Source organism: Crassostrea angulata, chromosome 9, assembly GCF_025612915.1.
Source record: "Crassostrea angulata isolate pt1a10 chromosome 9, ASM2561291v2, whole genome shotgun sequence".
NCBI lineage: Eukaryota > Metazoa > Mollusca > Bivalvia > Ostreida > Ostreidae > Magallana > Magallana angulata.
Window position 1 is genome coordinate 6,739,285 of NC_069119.1, and position 24,343 is coordinate 6,763,627.

Below are 24,343 nucleotides of genomic sequence, written 5' to 3' on the forward strand. Positions count from 1 at the left end.
GGGAAGGTCGTTTGGCTTTAAGTCATAATTAGGCAGTATTACTCGTGTTAATACCCATATCATTATCATTAAAATAATTCTTAAAAACTGTTTTGTTTAAGTTTAAAATCCTTAATGATAAAATAAAACAGGCGTTTTAATTTCTGCAGAAAGCTAAAATTTAACAATATAGTCATGTGTTGAAAATCAAAATTTTATATCGTACCGAGATTAAGGAATGCATCGCTTTTCAAAACATTAAAAGAAAATAACAAGAGAACAACAGTCAGCTTTGATTAGAGATTATATGAAATAATAAGAAATCCGTTATTAGGATATGATATATTATGTGAATGCAAATTCATTTTTATACATAAATGTATGGATTTTGCATGTCTCTCTTTCATGAACATTATATTTTTAGTTGCATATTTACACAGCATATTCGACAATAGGTTATTTTCTCAAATAAGTCTTTAATATCCATTGTCATGAAATAGTTGTTCTCTTAATTTTTTTTTCAAAAAGAACAATCCTCGAAAAAAATGATATCGACACTTTGATTTCAAAGTAACTTCAATACAGTCATAGAGTGTATCGCGAACACAAATACATGATATCATATTCTAAGGCTTCCTAATCTTCATTGTAGTCTCCTTCAAAGATATATCCCACCCCCAGGTGCCGAACCAATATATTTTTTCACTGGCATCTTTGATGTGACTATATTCTCCGTTTAAGTTGACGTCCGCACAATTGTTAAACCACCAACCGCTCTTTAAGATCAAAGCACAGTTGCCGTTTTTCTGGGCTTTGTTGTTGTCATTATCCATATCTGGTGTTGAAAAAGCTCTTGAAACACTGTCCGCCAGACTGTCATCCACAACTGTGACAAAAACATTTTGCATGTTTAATAGAAGCATTTTCATGTTTTTTTTTTAATTTACTATTTCGACTGGTGCTGGAACAACATCTCAGAGATCCAACTGAATGTCAAATAAAATGAGGTTAAACATTATGCATTCTTTCGTCTAGTTTCTCAATTCAAATCATAAATACATTTACCTTCCATAGCTCCTAGATAAATAAATAAAGTTACAGACGAAAACTGAATCTTTAAACAAAAAAAAATCAAGATAACCACTGATATTATACAGAAGGAATTGAGTTCGATTTAGAAACATACATTATAACCAAAACGTTGAAGCTTCAAGATAATTTTATAATGAGACCAATAACAACTCTCTTTGAATTCTTAACAATTAAGAGATACAAACACATCCGGTTTTTTAATCGGTTGCCTGTTCGCTTTGTTCCAAATATAATGATATTCAGGATTGAAAAAACAAGTTGCACAAAGCAAATGAGTGCGCTGATGTCATCTAATGTAAAAGTTACAAGAATGCATTGCAATTTGTTTCCACTGATGGCATGTTTATTGTCGTTGAGTGTTTTATTTCAATTGACAATCATAATATCAAATTATCTGTTCAGTTCTATTTGTAGATAGAGTTTAATGGTAAAAATTTTCGTTTTTCGATTAACGCCGATCCCTCCCCATAATTTTCTGATTCATTTACCAAGAAAACAAAATCTTACCTGAACTTGCTGCTGGTGTCCCAATACTTCTTAACAGATAGTTCTCGGTTGAATCCCCTAATTGAAAGTCAGGATACTCAATAAAACCGACAACGTTGTCAAAGGTTATGACCTCAATCCTCAGGTAAGTGTACCCAAGCATATTCAGCAAGTGAATATATTTATTTCCTGTAGAGAAAATTAACAGGCATAATAGCACGCTGTGGATTCATTTCTCCGTAGAGTGTAACAAATGAAATGTTTGAGATTTCAAGTAATCACTTGCTATCATGTGATTATTTTGATTATAAAAAAAAACCTTTCTTAAGTACGTCGTTGCTTAAGCAAATAATTTGCCGATATCTTAGTGTCATCATTCTTCTAAAGTTACTCTAAAAGAGTCAATGGCTATGGTCGAGATATTATCAGTCTTTTTGGCATTAACAAAGAAGTAGGGTATCCATAATTTTAAAAAAAAACCTCAATTTCTTAATTTAAAACATTATTTCTATAATAGAAAACTAGATATCTTTACTGTGCGTTTTAATATTATTCCTGTGCATTTTGTAGATTAAGTAAGGATGACAATTACGAAGGTGCGTAATTTGTGAATATCGCAATATTTCTGCGTATCTAGTCAGTATCAATGAAATAAATCTAGACAAGATATACCGCCAAAAAATCCTCTACTTTTGATTTATGCTTAATTCACTTTAGGACTTAAACAGCCCCACATTTGAAATTGCATTTTATTAAACAAATGATTATTTTTACCTACCTTATCTTTGTTTTAATAAAAATGTTTAAGATGGTAGAGCACGTTATTTTTTCTCAAGTTACTTTGTAACTTAAATGATTTAAGAATATGTACATGCAATTACCTAACCAAAACTCCCCTGCGGCTGAGCCAAACCCTTCCTCGTATTCTAGCCATGTTCTATCGAAACTTTCGCTACCGTCAAATCGCCTTTGAAATACCTATTGCAAAGACATAAAAAGAATTCCAAAAATCATCAGAAATCATCAGTTAAAGAGTACTAGTATAGGTAATGAACAAGGTATCTAACCGATCTACCTAATCATTTAAAATATGATATTCTTCTTTAAAATGGAAAGCTTTAAACAAAAACTTGTGATATCATAAACATTATGAGAGTACAAAAATGGCCATGGCCATCTAGTTCTCTTAATCTCTTCAAATTTCTGATTCTAAAAAAAGACAGCAAACGCCAAATTATTTACTTTAAAGTTTTCATTTTAAAATATATACATGTTGAATCTTTTACTTTAATGTTGAAAAAAAAAATTCATTAAATTTACAAATTATATTTGGCTAAAGGGTGTACAAGTGTATATGTTTGAAGACAAAAAAAGGGCAAACCATAACGATAAAGAGAATTTTCAGATCAGCTTTTATAAGCCTGAATTTTGGACTAGCCTTATTCACAAATTGTCGTATGTGCTTCCACTAGTGGTATACGGGTGGGTTTGTATGTAAATCTTGCTTGACACACAAGTGCATCTTACAATTTTGTAACGTAGGCTTCCGTAATTACGCACGGTGGCTGTTGGACATGAACAACAAACACCAGATCTGAAAACGTAAACTGCACTTGTACTTCACTCAAGGCGGCCTTTGAACACCACAAATGACATAAGGAGATCTCACATGTCCCTTGCGATATACGTACGTTGACTGCAAGTCGTTTGTGCTCACCATCAACATATATATTGAACGCAAAGTAAACGTAATTCACACTTTCGTCATGCGTACACCAGTTGCTCATGGTTGGTGCGGCCCATAAACAAGATTTTTATTTTAAAAGGTTATTATAAAAAAATAAAAAAAGAACCAACAATTTTACCATTCATCAAAATCAAATCAATGACTCAAATATTAAACATCCTTCTAAAAACCCAACCCAAACAAACAAATACGTTATTTTACAAAAAAGATGGAAAGCAAAAAAGGAGAACAGAGGAAACTGAATATTTAAGTATATATTAGATGTAGTAGAGGTAGAAAAAACGCATAAGATTCGACTTGCAGGCGTGCTAAGGTAGAATCATGCACATTTTCTGAGTAAGGCGAAAAAAAATCTTTACGCACAAAGTTTCAACCAAATAAAAAATCAACTTAACGAAAATTTCAACACATCCTACTGGAAGAAGTTGTTGTTTTCGTGAGAATAGTAATTTTTGTATGTAAACAGAGTACTTTTTTCCATTTTGAAAATATTGATTATCATCCCATACGACTAATAAAACTTTATAAAAATGTTTTCATATTTTATAATTATCAGAACATCAGAGAGGAATTCGTAGATTATGATTTATAAAATGTATCATGTGTAAATGGTGTCACTTTCATTATAAAGGCATTTGTAAAAGCAAATTAATTCAATGTAGCTTTTCTACTATCAAATGAAAGTTCCATCAAAGCTTTTTTCGGAGACATTTTAAAGTTTATAAAATACATATAGTTAACGAAATTGTAATATTATTTAAAGATCTCACTTTGGCCAGATAATTTCCCAGTTGATAATTAATTCGCTAAAATAAGATATATTTCAGAGAAGTTTCTAATTTCTTGTGGTATTAGATACAAAATACAAATTATGTTTTCAACACAATCTTTATTTAGCTAGTCTAACCAATGAAGCAACAATTGCAGAATAATAATCTTCTTTGTTACGATTGTTTTTACGATTCGATATAAACAAGCTTACAGTAGATATATTTCATTTAGTCTAGAGCGAAAATGTACTTTATTTAACGTGATAACTTACAATTGTCGACCGTGCAGCTGTACTGGGCCCAGACTTCGATAAAATTGATTAACAGAAGAAATATGAGGCCAATCTTATTACTGCCGTTCGCAAGGCAAACGCACGTCTTCTGCACAACAATCGTAAGAGGAAAGAACGGTTCCTAAGGGCATTACACGATGCGAGTTGCAACCCGTCTTTAAAGAAATTTGTACGTGACACCTACAACTGACACGTCAAACGTCTGTGTGTCTTTTGTTTCACTCAAAATAACTTAAATATGATTTTTAACGCCACGGTCAGCCACGGAAGCCATAACTGGCAAAAGCCGAAGCACACGCTCGATCAATTAGCACGTACGGACAAATTTGACTGAGTCTTTAATTTTCATCCCCTTTCTTTAAAAAAATATAAAGCTGAATGCAATAGCTAAATTCACTTCTGTATAAGTATTAGTCATTTGTTGAATAAAGACTTCAGCGTACTGTAAAACGAGAAAATTTGGCGCACTACAAATTTTAGCGCCTTTGGCGCAACTGCCTCTGAGCGCTAAAATTAATAGTGCGCCAACGATTTTCCATATGTATTAAATTTCTTCAAGTTGCAAAACAATAACGTCAGTCCATTTTTAAGGCTATATAGAAGTGTTTATTTAAATATCAGATGCTGTCGGTTCTGTTTGTTTAAACTATTACACAGGTAAACGGTATGAGTTATCGGGTATAAGTGCCTAAAGATGGATAAATTAATTTAGTTTTAACTGCTTTTTAATATCTCTCATTAGCACCTTAAAAATTGTGCTTCTCCCCATGCCACTTCCATTTAGCGCCTCGAGGTGAAAATGTGATTAAGCGTGGCGATCGTTAACGCTGACAATACATGATTGATCATAATTTCTTTGATCTCTGATTAGTGGATATAAAGATAACAAGACGATACCTATTTTGTGTTTTTTTAATGTAAAATTGCTGTGAAAAAGATTCTCTCATGGTGATCGAAACTCATGGTAAATGTAGCATTCGATTTCACTTTTAGTTTTGGGACTCTTCTAGTGTTATCCAAGTCGACACGTTAAATTCAAAGTCCGATAACTCAAATTTGTTCACCAACAAAAATTACACATCATCGCCAATAAATGAAGTTTTCATATCTATCTACTGACGATTCAAACAAAAGTAAGTGTATTGTTCTCAACGACAGTTTGCCGTGCATGCTTGATAGAATTCAAAGTCGTTGTGTTCACGTGCTTGAGTAAACACAGAACTAAATTTTGGGCGTGACGTTTATCAAACAACAACATTGTTTGTATTCTTTTTTAAAGAAAAGATGCATGCGCTAAAAAATAATTGTGCTAATGTACTGGCACTTGCGTTTGCGCTAAAATACGTATGCGCCAAATTTTCTCGTTTTACAGTATGTAATTTAGATGGTTACAAACCGTCCATGAATAAGTTGAACTGTTCCCACAACTGACTTCTTTAAGCTGGCCGTTCAAGTAAATTGGGAGAGCTCCAGATAAACCCTTTGTCATCCAGCATCCACAATCTGGACAGTCTGTAAATTTTCACATAGAATCAAAATATTCATTAGATTAGCTTAAAAATTTAGTTATTTAACAATTAATAATAATACTAATAATAACAATAAATATAACAAATAAATTAGTCCGCATAATTACATGACTCTGTTGTCGTGGTATCAGCTGCAGACGAATCTGTTGTGGCGTCAACTGTGGTTGAATCTACAGATGAAATGGCGTCAACTGTGGCTAAAACCACTGATGTAAAGGCATCAACTGTGGTTGAGTCTACTGATGTAGAGGCATCAACTGTGGTTGATTCTACTGATGTAGAGGCATCAACAGTGGTTGAGTCTACTGATGTAGAGTAATCAACAGTGGTTGAGTCTTCTGATGTAGAGGCATCAACAGTGGTTGATTCTAATGATGTAGTGGCGTCAATTGTGGTAGAGTCTACTAATGTAGAAGCGTCAACTGTTCTTGAGTCTATTGATGTTGAAACGTCAACTGTTGTTAAGTCTATTGATGTCGTGACATCAACTATTGGTGTTTCTGCTGATGTAGTGACTTCAGCTATCGGTGTGATGGCATCAACTGTTAGTGTGTCTGCTGATGTAGTGACATCAACTGTTGGTGTGTCTGCTGATGTAGTGACATCAACTGTTGATGTGTCTGCTGATGTAGAGGCATCAACTGTTGGTGTGTCTACTGATGTAGTGACTTCAGCTATCGGTGTGTTGGCATCAACTGTTAGTGTGTCTGCTGATGTAGTGACATCAACTGTTGGTGTGTCTGCTGATGTAGTGACATCAACTGTTGGTGTGTCTGCTGATGTAGTGACTTCAGCTATCGGTGTGTTGGCATCAAGTGTTAGTGTGTCTGCTGATGTAGTGACATCAACTGTTGGTGTGTCTGCTGATGTAGTGACATCAACTGTTGGTGTGTCTGCTGATGTAGAGGCATCAACTGTTGGTGTGTCTACTGATGTAGTAGTGTCAACTGTAGTGGAGCCTATTTGTGTGGTGGCGTCAACTCTAGTGGAGTCTACTGATATACTGGTGTCAAATGAGTTAGAAGGGCCAAGTGAAGTGAGAGTTATTTTTGTAGTGGCGTCATCTATGGTTGAGTTAATTGTTGTTATGGCGTCAGTCGTGGATGAGTCTACTAATGAAGTGACATTAACTGTGGTTGAGTCTACTAATACGGTGCCATCTTTGGTTGAATTTACTGATGTAGTAGTGTCATCTGTGGTTAAGTCAATCTGCATTGTGTTGTCTTTCGTTGATGTTGATTCACCAGAGGTTGCTGTGTCTTCTTTAGAAGTTGTGAGCAGTTGAGTTATTGTGTCTATTAAAGGTGATGTAGTCCCAGGGCTCGTTACATTCACCCCCATTATTGTATCAATCGTTGGCATCAAATCTGTGGATATCATTGTGACGGATTCTGTCATCATACCAGAAGCCAATATTGTCTCCTTCCAAGAAAATCAATTCAATATGAGAAGACGATTACATTCTTCAAAGAAAAGAGGTTTTTTGTAGAGATATTCTAAATTGCGAACGACACGTACTTAGTTACATGTAATTATGTTTTATTGATATTATTTTTTTAACTTGTTGACAGCGTCTTAATAAAGATGTATGGTAACATTATAGAATAAGGGATCCTTCTCTAATCATTAAGCTCTTGTCGCTACGATGTCTACATACTACTTTTTTTTAAAATGGTTTGTAAATACAGAAAACACAATTGTGTTTGCAATGTTTTAGTTTCCTTATACAAAATTTTATCGTTTCTATTGTCGGTCATTTCAATCAGACCCCGGTCATTTGAGCGGGATTTTATTTTAGGACTCCACGTTCTATGACTGTCAATTAGTTCAAGTATACCAGATCACGTCATGAATATAGGAAACAGCTAACACTTGTCCAACAAATTATAAATATCTCCTAACCATTAAAAGCAATGGTATATACCGTAAAATCCTAATTAACCGCGAGGAAGTAATATCTGCGTAAAATTGTGAGAAGCACATCTCGCGAAGTTTAAAGTTTTGATTTTATTTTTCTATGTAAGGGTAAGGGTTAACTGAATAACAAAAGCTAGTCAGACCCTTAAAAGATATTACCATTATAACTGTATTATATGAAATTTTCTATTTTCACCAGGCCTGTGAATGGTAATGGTTAATTTTTGTTAATTAATGGTGTAAACCCCATTCCTTTTGAGGGTCAACTGGATATTCCCGCGGCCTCATCATCACCAACAATGAAGGCCCAAATATGGGATAAAGGGTTTGCAAGCCTCTTGAATACTATTCTCAAAAGAACAGAATATGATGATATTCTTACCTTTTCGTCAAGCTAGCTAATATTTCATTCCGCAAGTAATTATAATCTTTATTATATTACTGTTTCTTTCGATTGAAAAGAGAAGTAAATATGGAATTTTGAATACAAGTTTATTATCATGTTTACGGTAATTTGAATAGCGAACAGACCATAGAATTTTATTCGTTTTTCAAATAGTGAATAGCAAAATGAGAATAGAACTCAAACTTATGAATGCAAACTGATAGTCATATTTTGACAATACACTTGATGATATTTCAGGCAATGACGGGTTAAATGTGACATGTGTTTACAAACAGGCATCAATATTTGAATGAATAAAATTTTGTGTCTAGTATTCACATATTTAGTAAAGCGGATAAATATAACATTTTTGCCTGTATTTTTAATTGTTTAGTCAACAGCGGAATTTGATTGACCAGAATGCACAGGGATTTTTTACATTACCAATTAAAGAGACTGTGTAATAAACGGTTTGACTTCAAATGTCTGTTTTGTTAATATATGTATAAAGAAACCGAAAGAAGCTTGTCATAATTACAACTGCCCGAAAATCAAGATAACATATCAAGCAAATTAAAGAAACATCAGAATAAAATCTGATCGATATTTTAAGCATTTTAAATAAATTAGAAATATTTACAAAACGTAAAATACAAATAAAGAAATAAAAGGATGCTTAAAATTATTGACAGGCCGAAATCAAAAAAATATTATTTGTTTTCGTTTATCTTATATGGTATCAAACCATTAATACAAAATACAGTGATGTAAAAGCAAAAAAAAAAACAAAAACAAAATCAAAAAAAAAAACAAAAAACAAATGACCTATGAATGCAGCGATTAATTAGATCTCTTAAATTTTACTGGCCAAAATACCGGGAATTTAATATTTTGTATGAATTTTGTGCATGAAAAACCATTCAAAAGACCAAATAATTAAATATGTCTTAGACGTAATTACAAATGTTTTTGTTTTTTTTTTCAAAATGTACTTAAACGATAAGGATCTTCAACGTAATTACAACATTAACACTACAAAACCATGCATATTGTTTCAATTTGCTGCATTGTTTTACTTTTGATTTTTATTGCTTACTTTGGAAAACCTATTGCATTCTGCTAAATGGGTTCCATTAGCGGTTGGCTGTTGGTCAAATGGTCCATTCCAAAGTCTACAAAAACTTTTTCCTATATTGCAGAAGTCTATGCCGCGACATCCGGGGAATTTTTTGCACTCGTTTATGCACCACACAGTTGTGGTTCTTGTAAAACTTATTTCCTTGATAACAAGATCACTTGATTCAACCGAAGCTGTTCCAACCCAAGTAAATGTATCTTCTCTAAATAAATCGCTTGTCAAACTGATGGCTGGAAATATCAGTATACATATTAATTTGAAATAAATATGAGAAAAACACATTTCCATTTCTCGTATTGTTTGAGAAATAAAATAGAAGTAACAATTCTGAAAGAAACTTATGGCATCGCTCTCATAACTTTTAGCCAGGAAGGTTCAAATTGAAATGTGTTAAAATTTTAACATGTATACCTATATCTCATTAACTGGTTTAAACATACGATGATAATGATTATCTTCAAGGTTAACGTCAATAGTAATAAAAGCATGAATAAACTCAAGTACATTAGTGAATCGATTTTGCTTTTAAAATGCAATGATTAACAAAGTTCTTCAAAGTTAAAATCAAATTCAGTATGAAACTCATAAATCACTACACTACAGTAAACAAGAGGCCCATGGGCCACATCGCTCACCTGAGGAACAATAGGTTTGATAAAATCAGCTCAATTGAGTCATAATACAAACTACCTGGACAATGTACAATAATTCATGTAAATCCTGTATAAATAAAATTCATTTTTTCCCTGGATATTCTTATGTTTATAATCATTAGTCCCTTTTCTAACAGGATGATTTTATAGTCATATCATATGTTGAGTATTGCAGTTCTCAAAAAGATCCCTAACAATAGTTTATATATGGGGTAAAAACGTACATCAAACTCTGAACCTTCTCATGAGGCCAAAGAATTGTCCTGGGGCCAAAGTCTTAACAATTATAAAGAATCATCTGGCTGATTAGTTTCTGAGAAGATTTTAAAAGATTTACCCTATATATTCCTTTGTTAAACTTTGACCTCCCCCCCCCCATTGCGGCCCCACCCTACCCCTGGGGATCATTATTTTCACAACTTTGAATCTACACTACCTGAGGATGCATTCACACAAGTTTCAGCTTTCCTGGCTGATTAGTTTCTGAGAAGAAGATTTTTAAAGAATAACTCTGTTTATTCCTATGTAAAACATCGACCTCCCATTGTGGCCCAAACCTACCCCCAGGGGTCATGATTTTCACAAATTTGAATTTACACTACCAGAGGATGCTTCCACACAAGTTTTAGCTTTCCTGGCGAATTAGTTTCTGAGAAGATTTTTAAAGATTTACTGTATATAATCATATGTTAAACTTCGATCCCCCATTGTGGCCCCAACCTACCCCCAGGTGTCATGATTTTCACAACTTTGAATCTACACTACCTGAGGATGCTTCCACACAAGTGTCAGCTTTCCTGGCCGATTAGTTTCTGAGAAGAAGATTTACTTTTTATATTCATATGTTAAATTTCGACCCTCCATTGTGGCCCCACCCTACACCCAGGGGTCATGATTTTCACATCTTTCAATCTACACTACCTGAGAATGCTTCCACACAAGTTTCAGCTTTCCTGGCCGATTAGTTTCTGAGAAAAAAAATTCTAAAGATTTACTCTATATATTCATTTGTTAAACTTCGACCCCCCATTGTGGCCCCATCCTCAGGTGAGCTGAAAAGGTTAAGTTTACAATACAATAAGTTGGTTTCTGGAAGAACAGATTTTGAAAATTTTCGTAATAAATATTGACAATTTTTTTTACTGTTTTAACCTTTAGCTTTTAAGATCCGTGTACAAACATAGAATTGTGAGCAAATCTCTGTATCTTGCTTATAATTCGAAGCTTAACACTTAAATATGGTTAGTAAATAGAAATTGTAAACAATTAAACACAAGAAACATGCACTACATGTATAACAAATAAAGAACACAATTTATTTTTTCGAAATGAATCATATATATACATGTATATACCTACATATTTCCGTAAGCGATATCAAACTCTATTTAAACTGAATAAACTAGAGAATCTCAACAAAACCTATTGCATTAATCTACCATTATGCAAAAGATAATGCCGAATTACCGATAGAATGAATTGTATTTCAGTACCCCTACATAAGATTTTGCTTAATTTGCTCAGGTAAACAGTTAACGTAACTGTTTGATTTACCGAAGTCTCTGTTTGATTTGATACGTAAAAATCACGAAATACAGACGATAGTTTCCAGGCTACAAAACATAAATAATGAAAACGAAACGAAAATCAGAACAAGCTAACACCAACGCCATGTGTGAAAACTGACAACGCATTGAAATATTTAGCCTCAATTTACTTCACAAAATCGGCACCAATATATTTTTCATGTTTCAAAATTTCCCTTCATACGCCAACTGTTGCACAACAAGCAAATTCATCATAGTCAGATCGACCCTTTTTCGTATAATGTCATGGCTGCTTTAAACAAAGAACCTCGTTTTAGAAGTATGGAATACGAGTCTTGGTAAAATGGGTATGCAAACCCGGGCCGTGGCAAAATAAATGCCGGGGCAGATCGGCAATCGTCAATTCCAAATACGCATTATTTTGCAGCAATATCTACAGCGAATACAAATATACTATTCCATCAAATATCCTGAAATTTTAATGAGATTGGCAGATTAATAACTGCCAATCTTTTGTTTTGCCCAGGCCAAGTCTTGCCTACCCATTTTACCGGATGCCGAGGCCGAAGCTATTATGGTGGAATGCTACACCAAAATTTTATTTTATGGATCGTTAGAGTATCATTTCTAAAGCAAGATTGCGTTGTTCAAATCAGGATATATGTCCTTAATTTTTTTATACGATTTTTTTTGTATTTTTTACGAAAAAGTAGCTAATGTATTTTGGTTGCAAGTAACGCACTGTAGAGTTTAAAATTTGATGTGAATAAATGCATAATATAGATATCTAATAAACCATGTCCAGTAATGTCAATAAGGCGTTTTATTTTTTTAATTAAAAAAATATCTATGAAAATAAAAAATTTCTTTTGATAATATTTTCCAAACCTCTTGATAAAATTTTCTAAAGAAACGTATTCTATAGAAAGGAAATGAAAGGCAATCATTTTTCAAATAGAAATTGAATCAAATTTGCATAATTTTAGAGATATGGCAAATTTTCAAAAATGAACCTCACCCGATCGAAATTAACCTGATCCCGACTTGAATGAGAGAAATTTTAAATATATAACAATTTCACCCAAAAACTAGGATGTTTGGTTGTAATATGGTTTGTAAATTAGGAGAACAATTAAAAATTCAACTGATTTCTTGTCTGCACATGAGGAAATATTGTTGTTTTGAATTTTTTGCTATTTAAATTGGGATCAGATTGTTTCTAATCGGGATCGGCCATATTTTGAAAATTAGCAATATTTGTAAAATTTCGTCAATTTGATTCAATTTGTTTTTAAAAAGTGATTGCCTTGTATTTCTTCTCCATTTTCCTTCCCATAAGTATAATTCATGCTAAACTACGTTGAATTTGCCTCGGTAGTTCTTGAGAAGAAGATTTTTAAAAATGCATCCCCCTTTTTCTACAGTTTCAAGGTTTTCTCCGCTTTGAATACAGATCGGACTTTTATTTTTGCAATTTATATTTGCCCTCCCATAAGGATGCTTTGTGCCAAATTTGGTTGAAATTGGATAAGCAGTTTTAGAGAAGAAGTTCAAAATGTAAAAAGATTATAGACGGACAGACGGACAGACGGACGGACGGACAGACGGACAGACGGACAGACGGACGACGGACAAAATGTGATCAGAATAGCTCACTTGAGCTTTCAGCTCAGGTGAGCTAAAAAACTATACTCGAATCATTAAAACTTAAAACTCATTAAAACAAGTATTCAGATAAATATCTGACAAAATCAGCAGCAAATACATGAATTACATGAATTATAATTTTTTACATGGATTTAACATTTGGAATATATATATTTTGATATTAAATCAGGTTGAAAATTGACTGATATAACTTCCGCTACTGAACTCACGATCTCTGAAACCTATTACACGGTCGTTTGAGATAATTTGAGAATGGGTTCCAGAGGTCATGAGTTCAAGCCCCGGCCGGGGCTGAGGTGGAGCTCTAATATTGTGAATTTCTCTGTGCTTTATGTATATCTACATCATTCACTATGGGCAAGTATATGTCAATTTGAGAGTTTTTGCGATCCTCTCAAATTGTCGTTTAACTGTATTCCACCTGTATCTCAATACCGTGTAGTGGGCGACCAGCGCGTTAGGTTCCGTTTGTCATCGGAAGCAAGATTTTTGTCTTGTCTAGATGAACAAGTGCTTAGCGCGGTGGATGCAACGTTGTGTAATTCGGTTATTGTGACCTTGCACAATACAATTTAGTACGTCATTTCTGACATAAATCTAACTGTTTTAAAGTAAAGTTTCATTGAAAAAAACATTGAAATAATTTTTTAACTCTAATTTATTTTTCTTCGAGCTTATTCACCTGATTAAATGGAAATACTGATCAGAAGACTTGACAAATCAAGTTGAATTACACAAAGTTGGGAATGCTCGTTAGTTTGAATTGACTCGAACGAGGAACAGTTGTTGATGTTTTATAAAACAAACACTAACCTAATGATTCGAAATTGAAAATAATGAATAAGGATGCTTACTGGTGGTGGAAAAAAAGTCTTATGAAACATTATTTCGGTTCGTTCTTGTATATAAACACAACCAGAGCGATCTGTTTTCATCGCGTCTTCAGGATGAACTCTTTGATAGTAAACGTAATTTGCAGTTTTATAAACTACACAAAGCAAATTGAAAGTTGTAGGGGGGGGGGGGGCTAAACTAATAAAAAAATCTTGAGAAAAAGAAAAAAGGGTCTTTTGGTTACGGTTATGAATAACTTGTAATAATGTAAAAAGTGTGGGGGGGGGGGGGGTGCTGAGCCCCCCCCCCCCCTCGGTTCCGACGCCTGTGCTACTCAGTTATGAGTTTTCCTTCATATTTGTAATTCAAATCTTTGACAAAATCCATTTAACATCAATTTTTAGACGGAGGCTCTATGAGCCTCCTCTATTGCTACCGGTCAGCTCACATGTGACGTCGATAGTGGATTTGACGGACACCACCTAGCGGCAAAAATTACAATATTCGTTTGGCATTCATATTTCAATATTATTATTGAAATAAATATCTTATCTGCAATTACAATAAATAGAACTATACATATTGCGATCAATAAACATATTTTCTCTCGAAAATTTTAGTCCATATGTCAAATTCCAAGTAAGTATGATTATGCACGAGTTTAAGAATAGCAATGGTGTGTAATCGTTTAGTGGCTATTTATACTTTTTATACAGCTTCCTGTCCGTGACGTCAAATAATGAGGATTCCTCAAGAACCATCTTGTGTTGACCGAAATGTTGAATAATTATAAGATTCAATGGATAAACACGGCGTGGTTCTTAGTCTGTATCGTATATTACTTGCGCATTATCAATTAATCTCCTGCGGAGATATATCTTTCTATGTATAGCTACACCCCCCCCCCCCCGGCATCGATCCAATAAAATGATTATTTAACAAGTTGAACCACTGCTATGTGAACTTGAGTATTCCCCCAATTAATTAGAGACAACCCTCATCATAGCATGGCACAGTTTAATTCAGTTATACTTGGCATGTATACTAAACCTACTATAAGGATAGTGAAACAAAAAAAATAAACATCCAGATTACACCCTTTAACGCTACCCCCCCCCCCCCCCCCACACACACACACATTCAGTGTGTGCATAAGTAGAGTACCGAAGCCACGTGCTGTGAAGCTTGATTAATACTGCATTGTCTGGCCAGCGCTGTCGATTCAAAGTAAGTTGGGAAGTCAGTGTGTTTTTGCAAGCTGATAAGAGAATGTCGGGTAAAAAAAAGTGTAAAAACATTTGACAGAATGTACATATTTTCTTTTAAAAGTGAAGTACCGGGTATTACAAGATCTACCGCGGTATATTATTTTAAAATTTAGCTTTAAAGAGATATTACAGCGAATTCTCTTCATCTTGGATATTTCCCTTTTTAAACATAGTTAGATAAAAGAATAGAAATCTTGCATATACTGAAAGATTGAATCTTTTTACAGCAAAAAAAGCTCGCAATTGCGTCTTAAATATTTTTCCGAAATTCTAAATTGATATCTCCAAAATTTTGTTTACACCACAAGTAAAATCTGTATAAATTCGTAATATTTTCATCCCTTGCAGAAAGTCACGATGAAATGTTTACAGTTGATGCGCTAAGCTGTTGATCAAAAGACTGAGCTAGCATGTTTACTTTTTTGGACCGCCTGAAATGATTAAATCAACGGTAATTTTGAGCAAAATTTAGCAAAATGAGCTGTAGCGTCCCTTATATATAAATAATTTAATTCTGGTTGTAACGCGCTTTCTGATTGGCTAAAAAATTATTTTATATCGTATAAAGAATGTTGCCTACGTCATAGTAAGACTAACGTCTAAAATGTATCAATACGCCTGACGTTCGGTTGAATTTTGTACAATTTTACGTCATTTTAAAGGTAAAATGACCATTTATATATACAATGAAGAATAAAAAAATTAAATTATAAGCAATGAACTCAAAATTTATTAGTTTTATACGATATAAAATGGTTTGTAACAGTTTACGCTTTTTTATAAACCGCTTCGCGGTTTATAAAGCGTAAACTGCCCCAAACCATTTTATATCGTATAAAACAAATAAATTTTGAATTCATTCCTTAAATATTTCATCTCCATAACTTTTTGAAACGCTTAAAAATATATTTGATCACTCTCTACAATCGAATCGTACATTCTGCAAAAGAAAAAGATTGAGATCATGCATGTATTACCTACATTTACCATTAGGGGTTTTTAAGCAGCAACGATTTTTTCATATGAAAAAAGTTCACTGTTTAAAAGTTTTTATTGATTATATATCATAAATTTTAGTATATATTGTGAATCATTGGGTAAAGTACTCACTAACAAAATATTTTTTGTTTGTAATTTGTTTTTGCATATTCCATAAAAGAACATGGATATGTTAGCGAAGTAGATTCTGTCCTGTAGTATTTAGTATAATTGCAAACTCTTAATCGATACTCTAAACCTTCTATACCTTGAAGAAGAAAAAAACCATTATTATTTTTTGGAGTTGATTTTTTCAACTCTCCTATGTAGTTACTCTGGCAAACCGGAAGTGAAACTGTGTTTGGACCTAACCATAGATCATCGCCGCTGACAAGACCTTGTTCTCGAAAATAATCGATTAATTCGATGTAATGCATTCTGAAGCATTAAATATCATTATAGTTAAATATTGCTTAGATCCATATAATTTTCCAGAAATATTTACAATACTGATACATAGTTTAATGGAATTTATTCTATCTTAAAATATTACACAACATGATTCATATGATGTTTTCCTAGAATTCTTAAAATTGTCGGAAAAGCCCGAAAATTCATATTATGAAAATATGCGTTATTAAATTACGGATAAGAAACTACTTGACATGCGAAATTACATATCGTTGATTTTAAGATAAATATCAATCGATGAAATCAACTCCCGTCGGTACTACAATACTTGGAATTATTAGATTAATCTCCTCCGCAATGATGCCTCCGTCTCTCAGTACTTTCAGTACTTTGATTGTTGTAGATATAGTTATGTTGAAAATACTAGCAAATCTTCGAAAATAGGTCACTGAGACGTTGAAGCGAGGGGCTGTGTCAAAATTAGTTCGGACCGGATGCATTTGATATAGGAAGAGCCGTTTGATAAAGCAAAGGTTTATCACACGGGTAATATACGCCACACGTATGAGATTATATATATATATATATATATATATATATATATATATATATATATATATATATATATATATATATATATATATATATATATATATATATATATATATATATATATATATATATATACTTAATTATAACATAACTTTGATGGCCTACTTTGTATGGAACTACTCGCACCGGGTAAGTCAACAGCTCTCACTTTGTTTTCAAAAGGAGTCAAAGTCCGGCTTTTATAACTTTTAAACACAAAATCCATTCCCTTTGATGCTAAAAGATTTCGGATATTTACACTGAATGACGTAAATGCAATCAACAAAACACATAAACTGTACACTGTTGTCACAAAAGACATGTAAACATGAAAGTCGAAAGAACATGTTGCTATTAATGAGGCAAGTCTCAAGTCAGAGTTACACGGTGTTACTAAATTGCTACAGATTTAAGCAGACATGTAGTTAATAAAATATGATCAACTAACATTTATGGACAGCTACAACTAAACTATAAAACGAAACAACTGACGCAGACGCAATTCAACAGCCAAAGTAACATACTGTTACGTATGCTTCTACTATGGATAGCCACTATGAACAGCTACAAATATACTACTAGTAACTGCAGTCAAAGTAACCCATTGTACAACGTTTTAACTATGGACAGCCACAAACATACTACATGTACTAGTAGCTATACAGTCAAAGTAACTCACTGTTACATGCTACCACTAAAGACAGCTACAAATATATTACTAGTATCTGTACAGTCAAAGAAACCCACTGTTACATGCACAACTATAGACAGCGACAAATAGACTACTTGTATCTGTACAGTCAAAGTAGCCCACTGTTACATGCACAACTATAGACAGCTACAAATAGACTACTTGTAACTGTACAGTCAAAGTGACCCACTGTTACATGCTACCACTATAGACTGCTACAAATTTACTACTACGACGGTCAATCAAAAAATACGAAGACTTTTACCATTGTTATTTTACTTAACATCATATTACTACTTAATTATGTAGACATAATTTAGTAATAGTTAGAAATAGTTTGAAATCAATAAATTAGATATACATGTATGTCTAAATATATATTTAAGATATATATGTCTATAATATATGTATGAATAAGATATCGGCTACTACCTTGTAAAGACAGATAGTTCTATTTAAAATTGACTTAAAACTTTAACGTCGCCAAAGTCACGGTGCAATGAAAGGTACAAATAATGATTTTCATAAAAAAAATATCATAGACAGCCAAATTGTCTTCGTATTTTTTATTGACCCTTCTAGTAACTGTACAGTCAAAGTCACTTAAGGTACAACGTTTTAGCTATGGAAAGCCACAAATATAGTACTAGAACATGTACAGCTGAAGTAACTCACAAACCAAAAATGCTACAATCTTCGATAAAGCTACAAATCCAGTGACTGTACAATTGAAGAAACTCATATTAGTACTGAGAAGTTCATCCTACCGATGGATGTTAAATTCTGATGACTCTCTGCCACCCGAATCGCTGCTGCATGGATTTTTCTAAATGCATGTACATATGTGATATCACTCATTATTTCTCGCAATAAGTGTGTTAATTTCAATTTCTTAACACTGACGACTTCAACCCCAAAAAATGTCATTTATATCCTCTATAAATATTTAAAAAAAAATTACTTTTTTTGTAAAATATTTGAGGAAAATTGACTATGTGCTTATCTACAGTTTGTGAAATCCTTACTCACACAACTCCACAAGCTTGGACATCCGGGATACAATCAGCCAGTTAAGAACTGCAACGCAATACTGGTGTTCATGTATGAGTTTTTGATTGAATTCTGCTTATTTGTTGTTTAGAATCGCAGCGAGAATAATCAAATTGTTCTTGTCTCAAATTAACATTTTTTTCCAACTTGAGGGGCTTTTAGAAAACCCCACGTTTCATATCCATAGTTTAGAAGAGAACTGATAAATTGTACATGTATATTGCTGCAGTTTATTTAATCGTGAAATTCAATTTTTTTTTATTTGTGTCAATTACTGAAATGTGTGTAGCATCTGTTATGCATTAAACGACCTTTCTTGAAAAGATTTTATTAATTAATCTTTAAACAAAGTACAAACTATTCCTCTAACTTTTTTATTATTTACACTTATTATTTGCAGCCATATGGCTTCAAATAATGAGAGTCCCCTTTACTTAATTATTAGTATGAATCCAGTTACGAGACTTGATCATTTAAAGAAAAATGTATATATTAAGTCAAGTTATTGACGATTCAAGTAAATTATAAGAGCTTAACACTTCAAGGATAACCTTTTATTATGTAAGTCTCACCATTTACAAACAGAATGATGGAGAGGGAAGGTTAAAAAAATGTATGTCAAGGATGCATTTCAATCATTGATTATGATACATTTACATTGAACTTTATGCCAGGTGGACAAGCGAAAAGCACTTTAGGAAATCCATTGTGTTTTAGGTAAACCTTGACGGAAGATTTTAGATACACAAGAAGATTAGAGGGAAGAATCAGTGCAAACACTACGATCAACCCCCTTGTAATTCACAATGTACAAAAAAAAAAAAAAAAATAAAACGAATCAATCAAAACTACTTAGCTTCTTCCGGTATATCTAAGATCTTAGGAGAACTTTATCGGAACCGGAAATGTGAGTGGTGAATTCAGAAAAATCAATGTTTTCTCTCTGACATGATATAATTTATAGGAGGTTCAAACTGATTTCGTTTTGTTTTAAAATGGATGGATTGCCATTTTTAGACTTATAGATATGCGGAAAAAAACCTTTGTATTAAGACCTAGAAAAACAGATTCTAAAGTAAAAATATATGGTAACGTCGATTATCGGTTTTTTAAAAGTTTGTTGGGATGTAAATTCTTTTGTTGAATTCGCCTGCACATACAATAGATAAACTTTTAAGAGTGTTTTGTAGTTGTTTAGAAGTAAATCTCCCAAGAATAAAGCCTTTACAAATTTCAATATTCGGATGTGCAATATGATGTTAACTTAATTGTTATTCTATCGTTATTTAGTAGAGTTGTTTTACTAAAAAACAAATAAAATGGAAAATTGACATTTTTTAAATTGCAGGGCACTGCAGTCCTTTAATGACGTGCTTAGAGAAGTCGTGGGAGCTCCAGGTTGCTGTCTCACATTGTCCAGTACATGTGTATATACACCAATTAGTATATATGATATTTTTAAAATCTGTATAATTTCGTTGAAGGCATTCGTCATTAATTGTAAGGATTATATATATATATATTTATATATATATATATAGAGAGAGAGAGAGAGAGAGAGAGAGAGAGAGAGAATCTATATTGTGTGATTTTATATTTGCTTTATCCAACGAGTTGAGATGGTGTATTTATTCGCGAGGCTTGTCAAGCGAATATAACCATTTCATCGAGTTGGATAAAGCAAATATAATATCACACAATTATGGATGTTCGATTTATCTCATACAATTTGATTTATATTTTGAGGCTTTTGAGACAGTCCTTTATATGACCCGAATTGATTTTTTTTCCAAAGATTAAAAACGATGATGCAACGTTGTGTTATGCGGTTATTGTGACCTTGTGCAATACAATTTAGTACGTCATTTCTGAGATAAATCTAACTGTTTTAATGTAAATTTTCACTGAAATAAACATTAAAATAATTGTTTAGCTCTAAATAATTTTTCTTAGAGCTTATTTATTTCATTAAATGGAAATACTGATCAGAAGACTTGCATATTAAATCAAGTTTGTTGACACAAAGTTGCGAATGCTCGTTAGTTTGAACTGACTCGAACGAGGAACAGTTGTTGACGTTTTATAACACAAACACCAGCCTAGTGATTCGGGATTGAAAAAGTGAATAAGGATGCTTACTGGTGGTGGAATCAAATTCTTATGAAACATTATTTCGGTAAGGTCTTGTATATAAACACAACCAGTACACTCTGTTTCCAACGTGTCGCGTCGTCAGGATGAACTCCTTGATAGTTAACGTAAATTGCAGTTTTATAAACTACACGAAGCAAATTGAAAGTTTGAAGGGGGCTAAACTTATCAAAAATCTTGACAAACAAGAGAAAAGATATTTTGGTTACGGTTATATGTAACTTTGCATAAAGAGTTGTGGGCGGGAGAGGTTCAAGCACCCCCCCCCCCCCAAAAAAAAAAGCCCGGGTTCCGACGCCTATGCTACGCAGTTATATTTTCCTTCATATTTGTAAGCAATTGATGTCTTTGACAAAATCCATTTTATATCACTTTTTGTAGTAGATATAATTATGTTGAAAGTACTAGCAAATCTTCAAAAATAGGTCACTGAAGTGTTGAAGCGAGGGGCTGTGTCAAAAATAGTTCGGACCGGAAGTATTTGATAAAGGATCACCCGTTTGATATAGCAAAGGTTTATCCCACGGGTAATATATACAACACGTATGATATTTATATATATAGAGAGAGAGAATATCTATATTGTGTGATTTTATATTTGCTTTATCCAACGAGTTGAAATGGTGTATATATTCGCGAGGCTTGCCGAGCGAATATAACCATTTCATCGAGTTGGATAAAGCAAATATAAAATCACACAATTATAGATGTTCCGAATGGATTTTTCAAAGATCAAAAACTATGATGCAACGTTGTGTTATGCGGTTATTGTGACCTTGCGCAATACAATTTAGTAAGTCATTTCTGATATAAATCTAACTGTTTTGATGTAAAGTTTCACTGAAATAAACCTTAAAATAATCGTTTAGCTCTAGATAATTTTTCTTAGAGCTTATTTACTTGATTAAAAAGAAATACTGATCAGAAGAATTAAATAATCAAGTTTGTTGACATACACAAAGTTGGGAATGTTCGTAAGTTTGAATTGACTCGAACGAGAAACAGTTGTTGATGTTTTATAAAACATACACTAGGCCTAGCCTCATGATTAGAAATTGAAAATAGTGAATAAGGATGCTTACTGGTGGTGGAATAAAATCTTATAAACATTATTTCGGTAAGTTCTTGTATAGGAACACAACCTTCATCGCGTCGTCAGGATGAACTCCTTGATAGTCAACGTAATTTGCAGTTTTATAAACTACACAAATGAAAAATGTCAAACTGTCCCGTTTTAAAGAATGAATTATAGAAAATTTACCAATTTATACTTTTTGGTGTTGATAATATTAAAACAAGAGTAAATATGATACATCCTGATTAAAGCGTTGATAGCTTGGGTCGGTTTTTATAGTAATGACTAAAGCATAATCGATAATTTTTTAAATCCTGTAACAATGAATTTCGTCTTCTCAATCATCTCAATCTTCTCAATTAAGTCAAAGGTTTCTGATCCGCACCGTCTCTAACAAAAGTGGTGCGGATCAGAAACCCTTGACTTAGAAAGATGAGATGGACCTCGGTTCGATATACGATATGTAAATGAATGAATTAAGAAGATCGGACAAGATTCGTTTACATATCACGTGAATTTATTTATCGCCAAATTCTCACCAGTTAGGGAGAAACTTAGCAAGCAGAAATGACATCCGTTAATGAATCAATTTACAAATAATGTATTCTTATAAATGGAGGTGTATTGCATATAAAGTTACAGCGAACAAATCGAACACAGAATAGTAAGATTATATGATTTTTTATATTTTTTTAATGTATTTTTCTCTTTTTTATGGGGGGGGGGTGTTTCTTTTGTTTTTTGTTATTTTGTTGTTTTTTGTTTTTTTTTTTTGTTTTTTTTTTATTTTGTGTTTTTATTGTTTATTATTTTTAATATAGTTTTAAGAATAATTTTTGAAATACAATCATACACACAAGAACAATAACCACACTCAAACACACAAACTCTCAAACATTATGAAGGTTGAGCAAGTTCACAACATCAGCGTATAATGGAGAATAATAATAGTAATCATTACTTATGGTGGGAGTACACTGTTACATTCAATCTCCGTAGACTTTTAGCGCTCTCATGCCTACAAATTTTGACAGATTTTCATTAAATTTGTACCAAATGTTTATACCACTATTACGTTGGTCAAGTTCAAAAATCAGCATTGGTCGATACTTTTTGTTGGAGTTATGGGACTTTGACCACAATAATGACTCCGTTTTATCCAAAAATTGACCTTGTAAGCGCTCTCATGCCTACAAATTTTGACGGATTTTCATTAAATTTATACCAAATGTTTATACCACTAATACTTTGGTCAAATTCGAAAATCAGCATTGGTCAATACTTTTTGTTGGAGTTATGGGACTTTGACCGTAATAATGACTCCGTTTAATCCAAAAATTAACCTTGTAAGCGCTCTCATGCCTACAAATTTTGACGGATTTTCATTAAATTTATACCAAATGTTTATACCACTAATACCTTGGTCAAGTTCCTAAAACAGCCTTGGTCGATAGACTCGATACTAGTATACTGCTTGACCGGCGGGGGACCCAGGAATTCTATTCTTGTTGAAAGAAAAACATTTCTGAATTTTCTACGCACTATAAACTACCTACATCATGTATTACATTTAAATTTGGATTTTAAACAGTAGGTACAAATGTAAGCCTACAAACTTAATTACAGATCCACTTGAGGGTCAATTCAAACTTAGTAATCACCAAATAAAGTATTTCTTTCTTTAGCGGTTTTATTAAAACGTGATCGTATACTCAAAATTACAACAATTAAAAGCAGTCCAAAGCAAAAAGTCTAAGAATCTGTTCAACATCATTTTACATGGGTATTTATAACATTTTACTTATGATGGACAGTTCTGACTAGTTTGGCCCATTTACGACGATCATGAGTGAACATTTAGTGTTCAAAATTAAGATTAATATTTTTTTCCTAAATAAAGTAACAAAACCGTCAAAACTGCCAATCAGTGAGTACGGATGAAGGATTTGAGTCTCCGAGTCCTGAGTCTCGGAGTCCCCACCTATGTATGAGGCATCACTTACACATAATACGTTCACTCATACATGGCATAAAAGGTTACAAAGGTTAATATATAGAATACACAATAAATGACTCAATATAGAGTACCA

At 32.9% G+C, this 24,343-nt stretch overlaps 1 protein-coding gene across 1 annotated transcript; it reads right to left on the reverse strand.

Moving 5' to 3' along the window:
- Positions 1–265: 265 nt before the first annotated feature.
- On the reverse strand, positions 266–9,675 carry LOC128162830 (tenascin-R-like). Its single transcript, XM_052826232.1, has 6 exons — positions 9,295–9,675; positions 6,004–7,318; positions 5,764–5,879; positions 2,439–2,535; positions 1,579–1,746; positions 266–865 (listed from the first exon to the last, which is right to left on the reverse strand). The coding sequence occupies exons 1-6, from the start codon at positions 9,622–9,624 to the stop codon at positions 606–608; spliced, it is 2,286 nt and encodes a 761-aa protein (XP_052682192.1). The 5' UTR covers positions 9,625–9,675; the 3' UTR covers positions 266–605.
- Between the last annotated feature and the right edge of the window lie 14,668 nt (positions 9,676–24,343).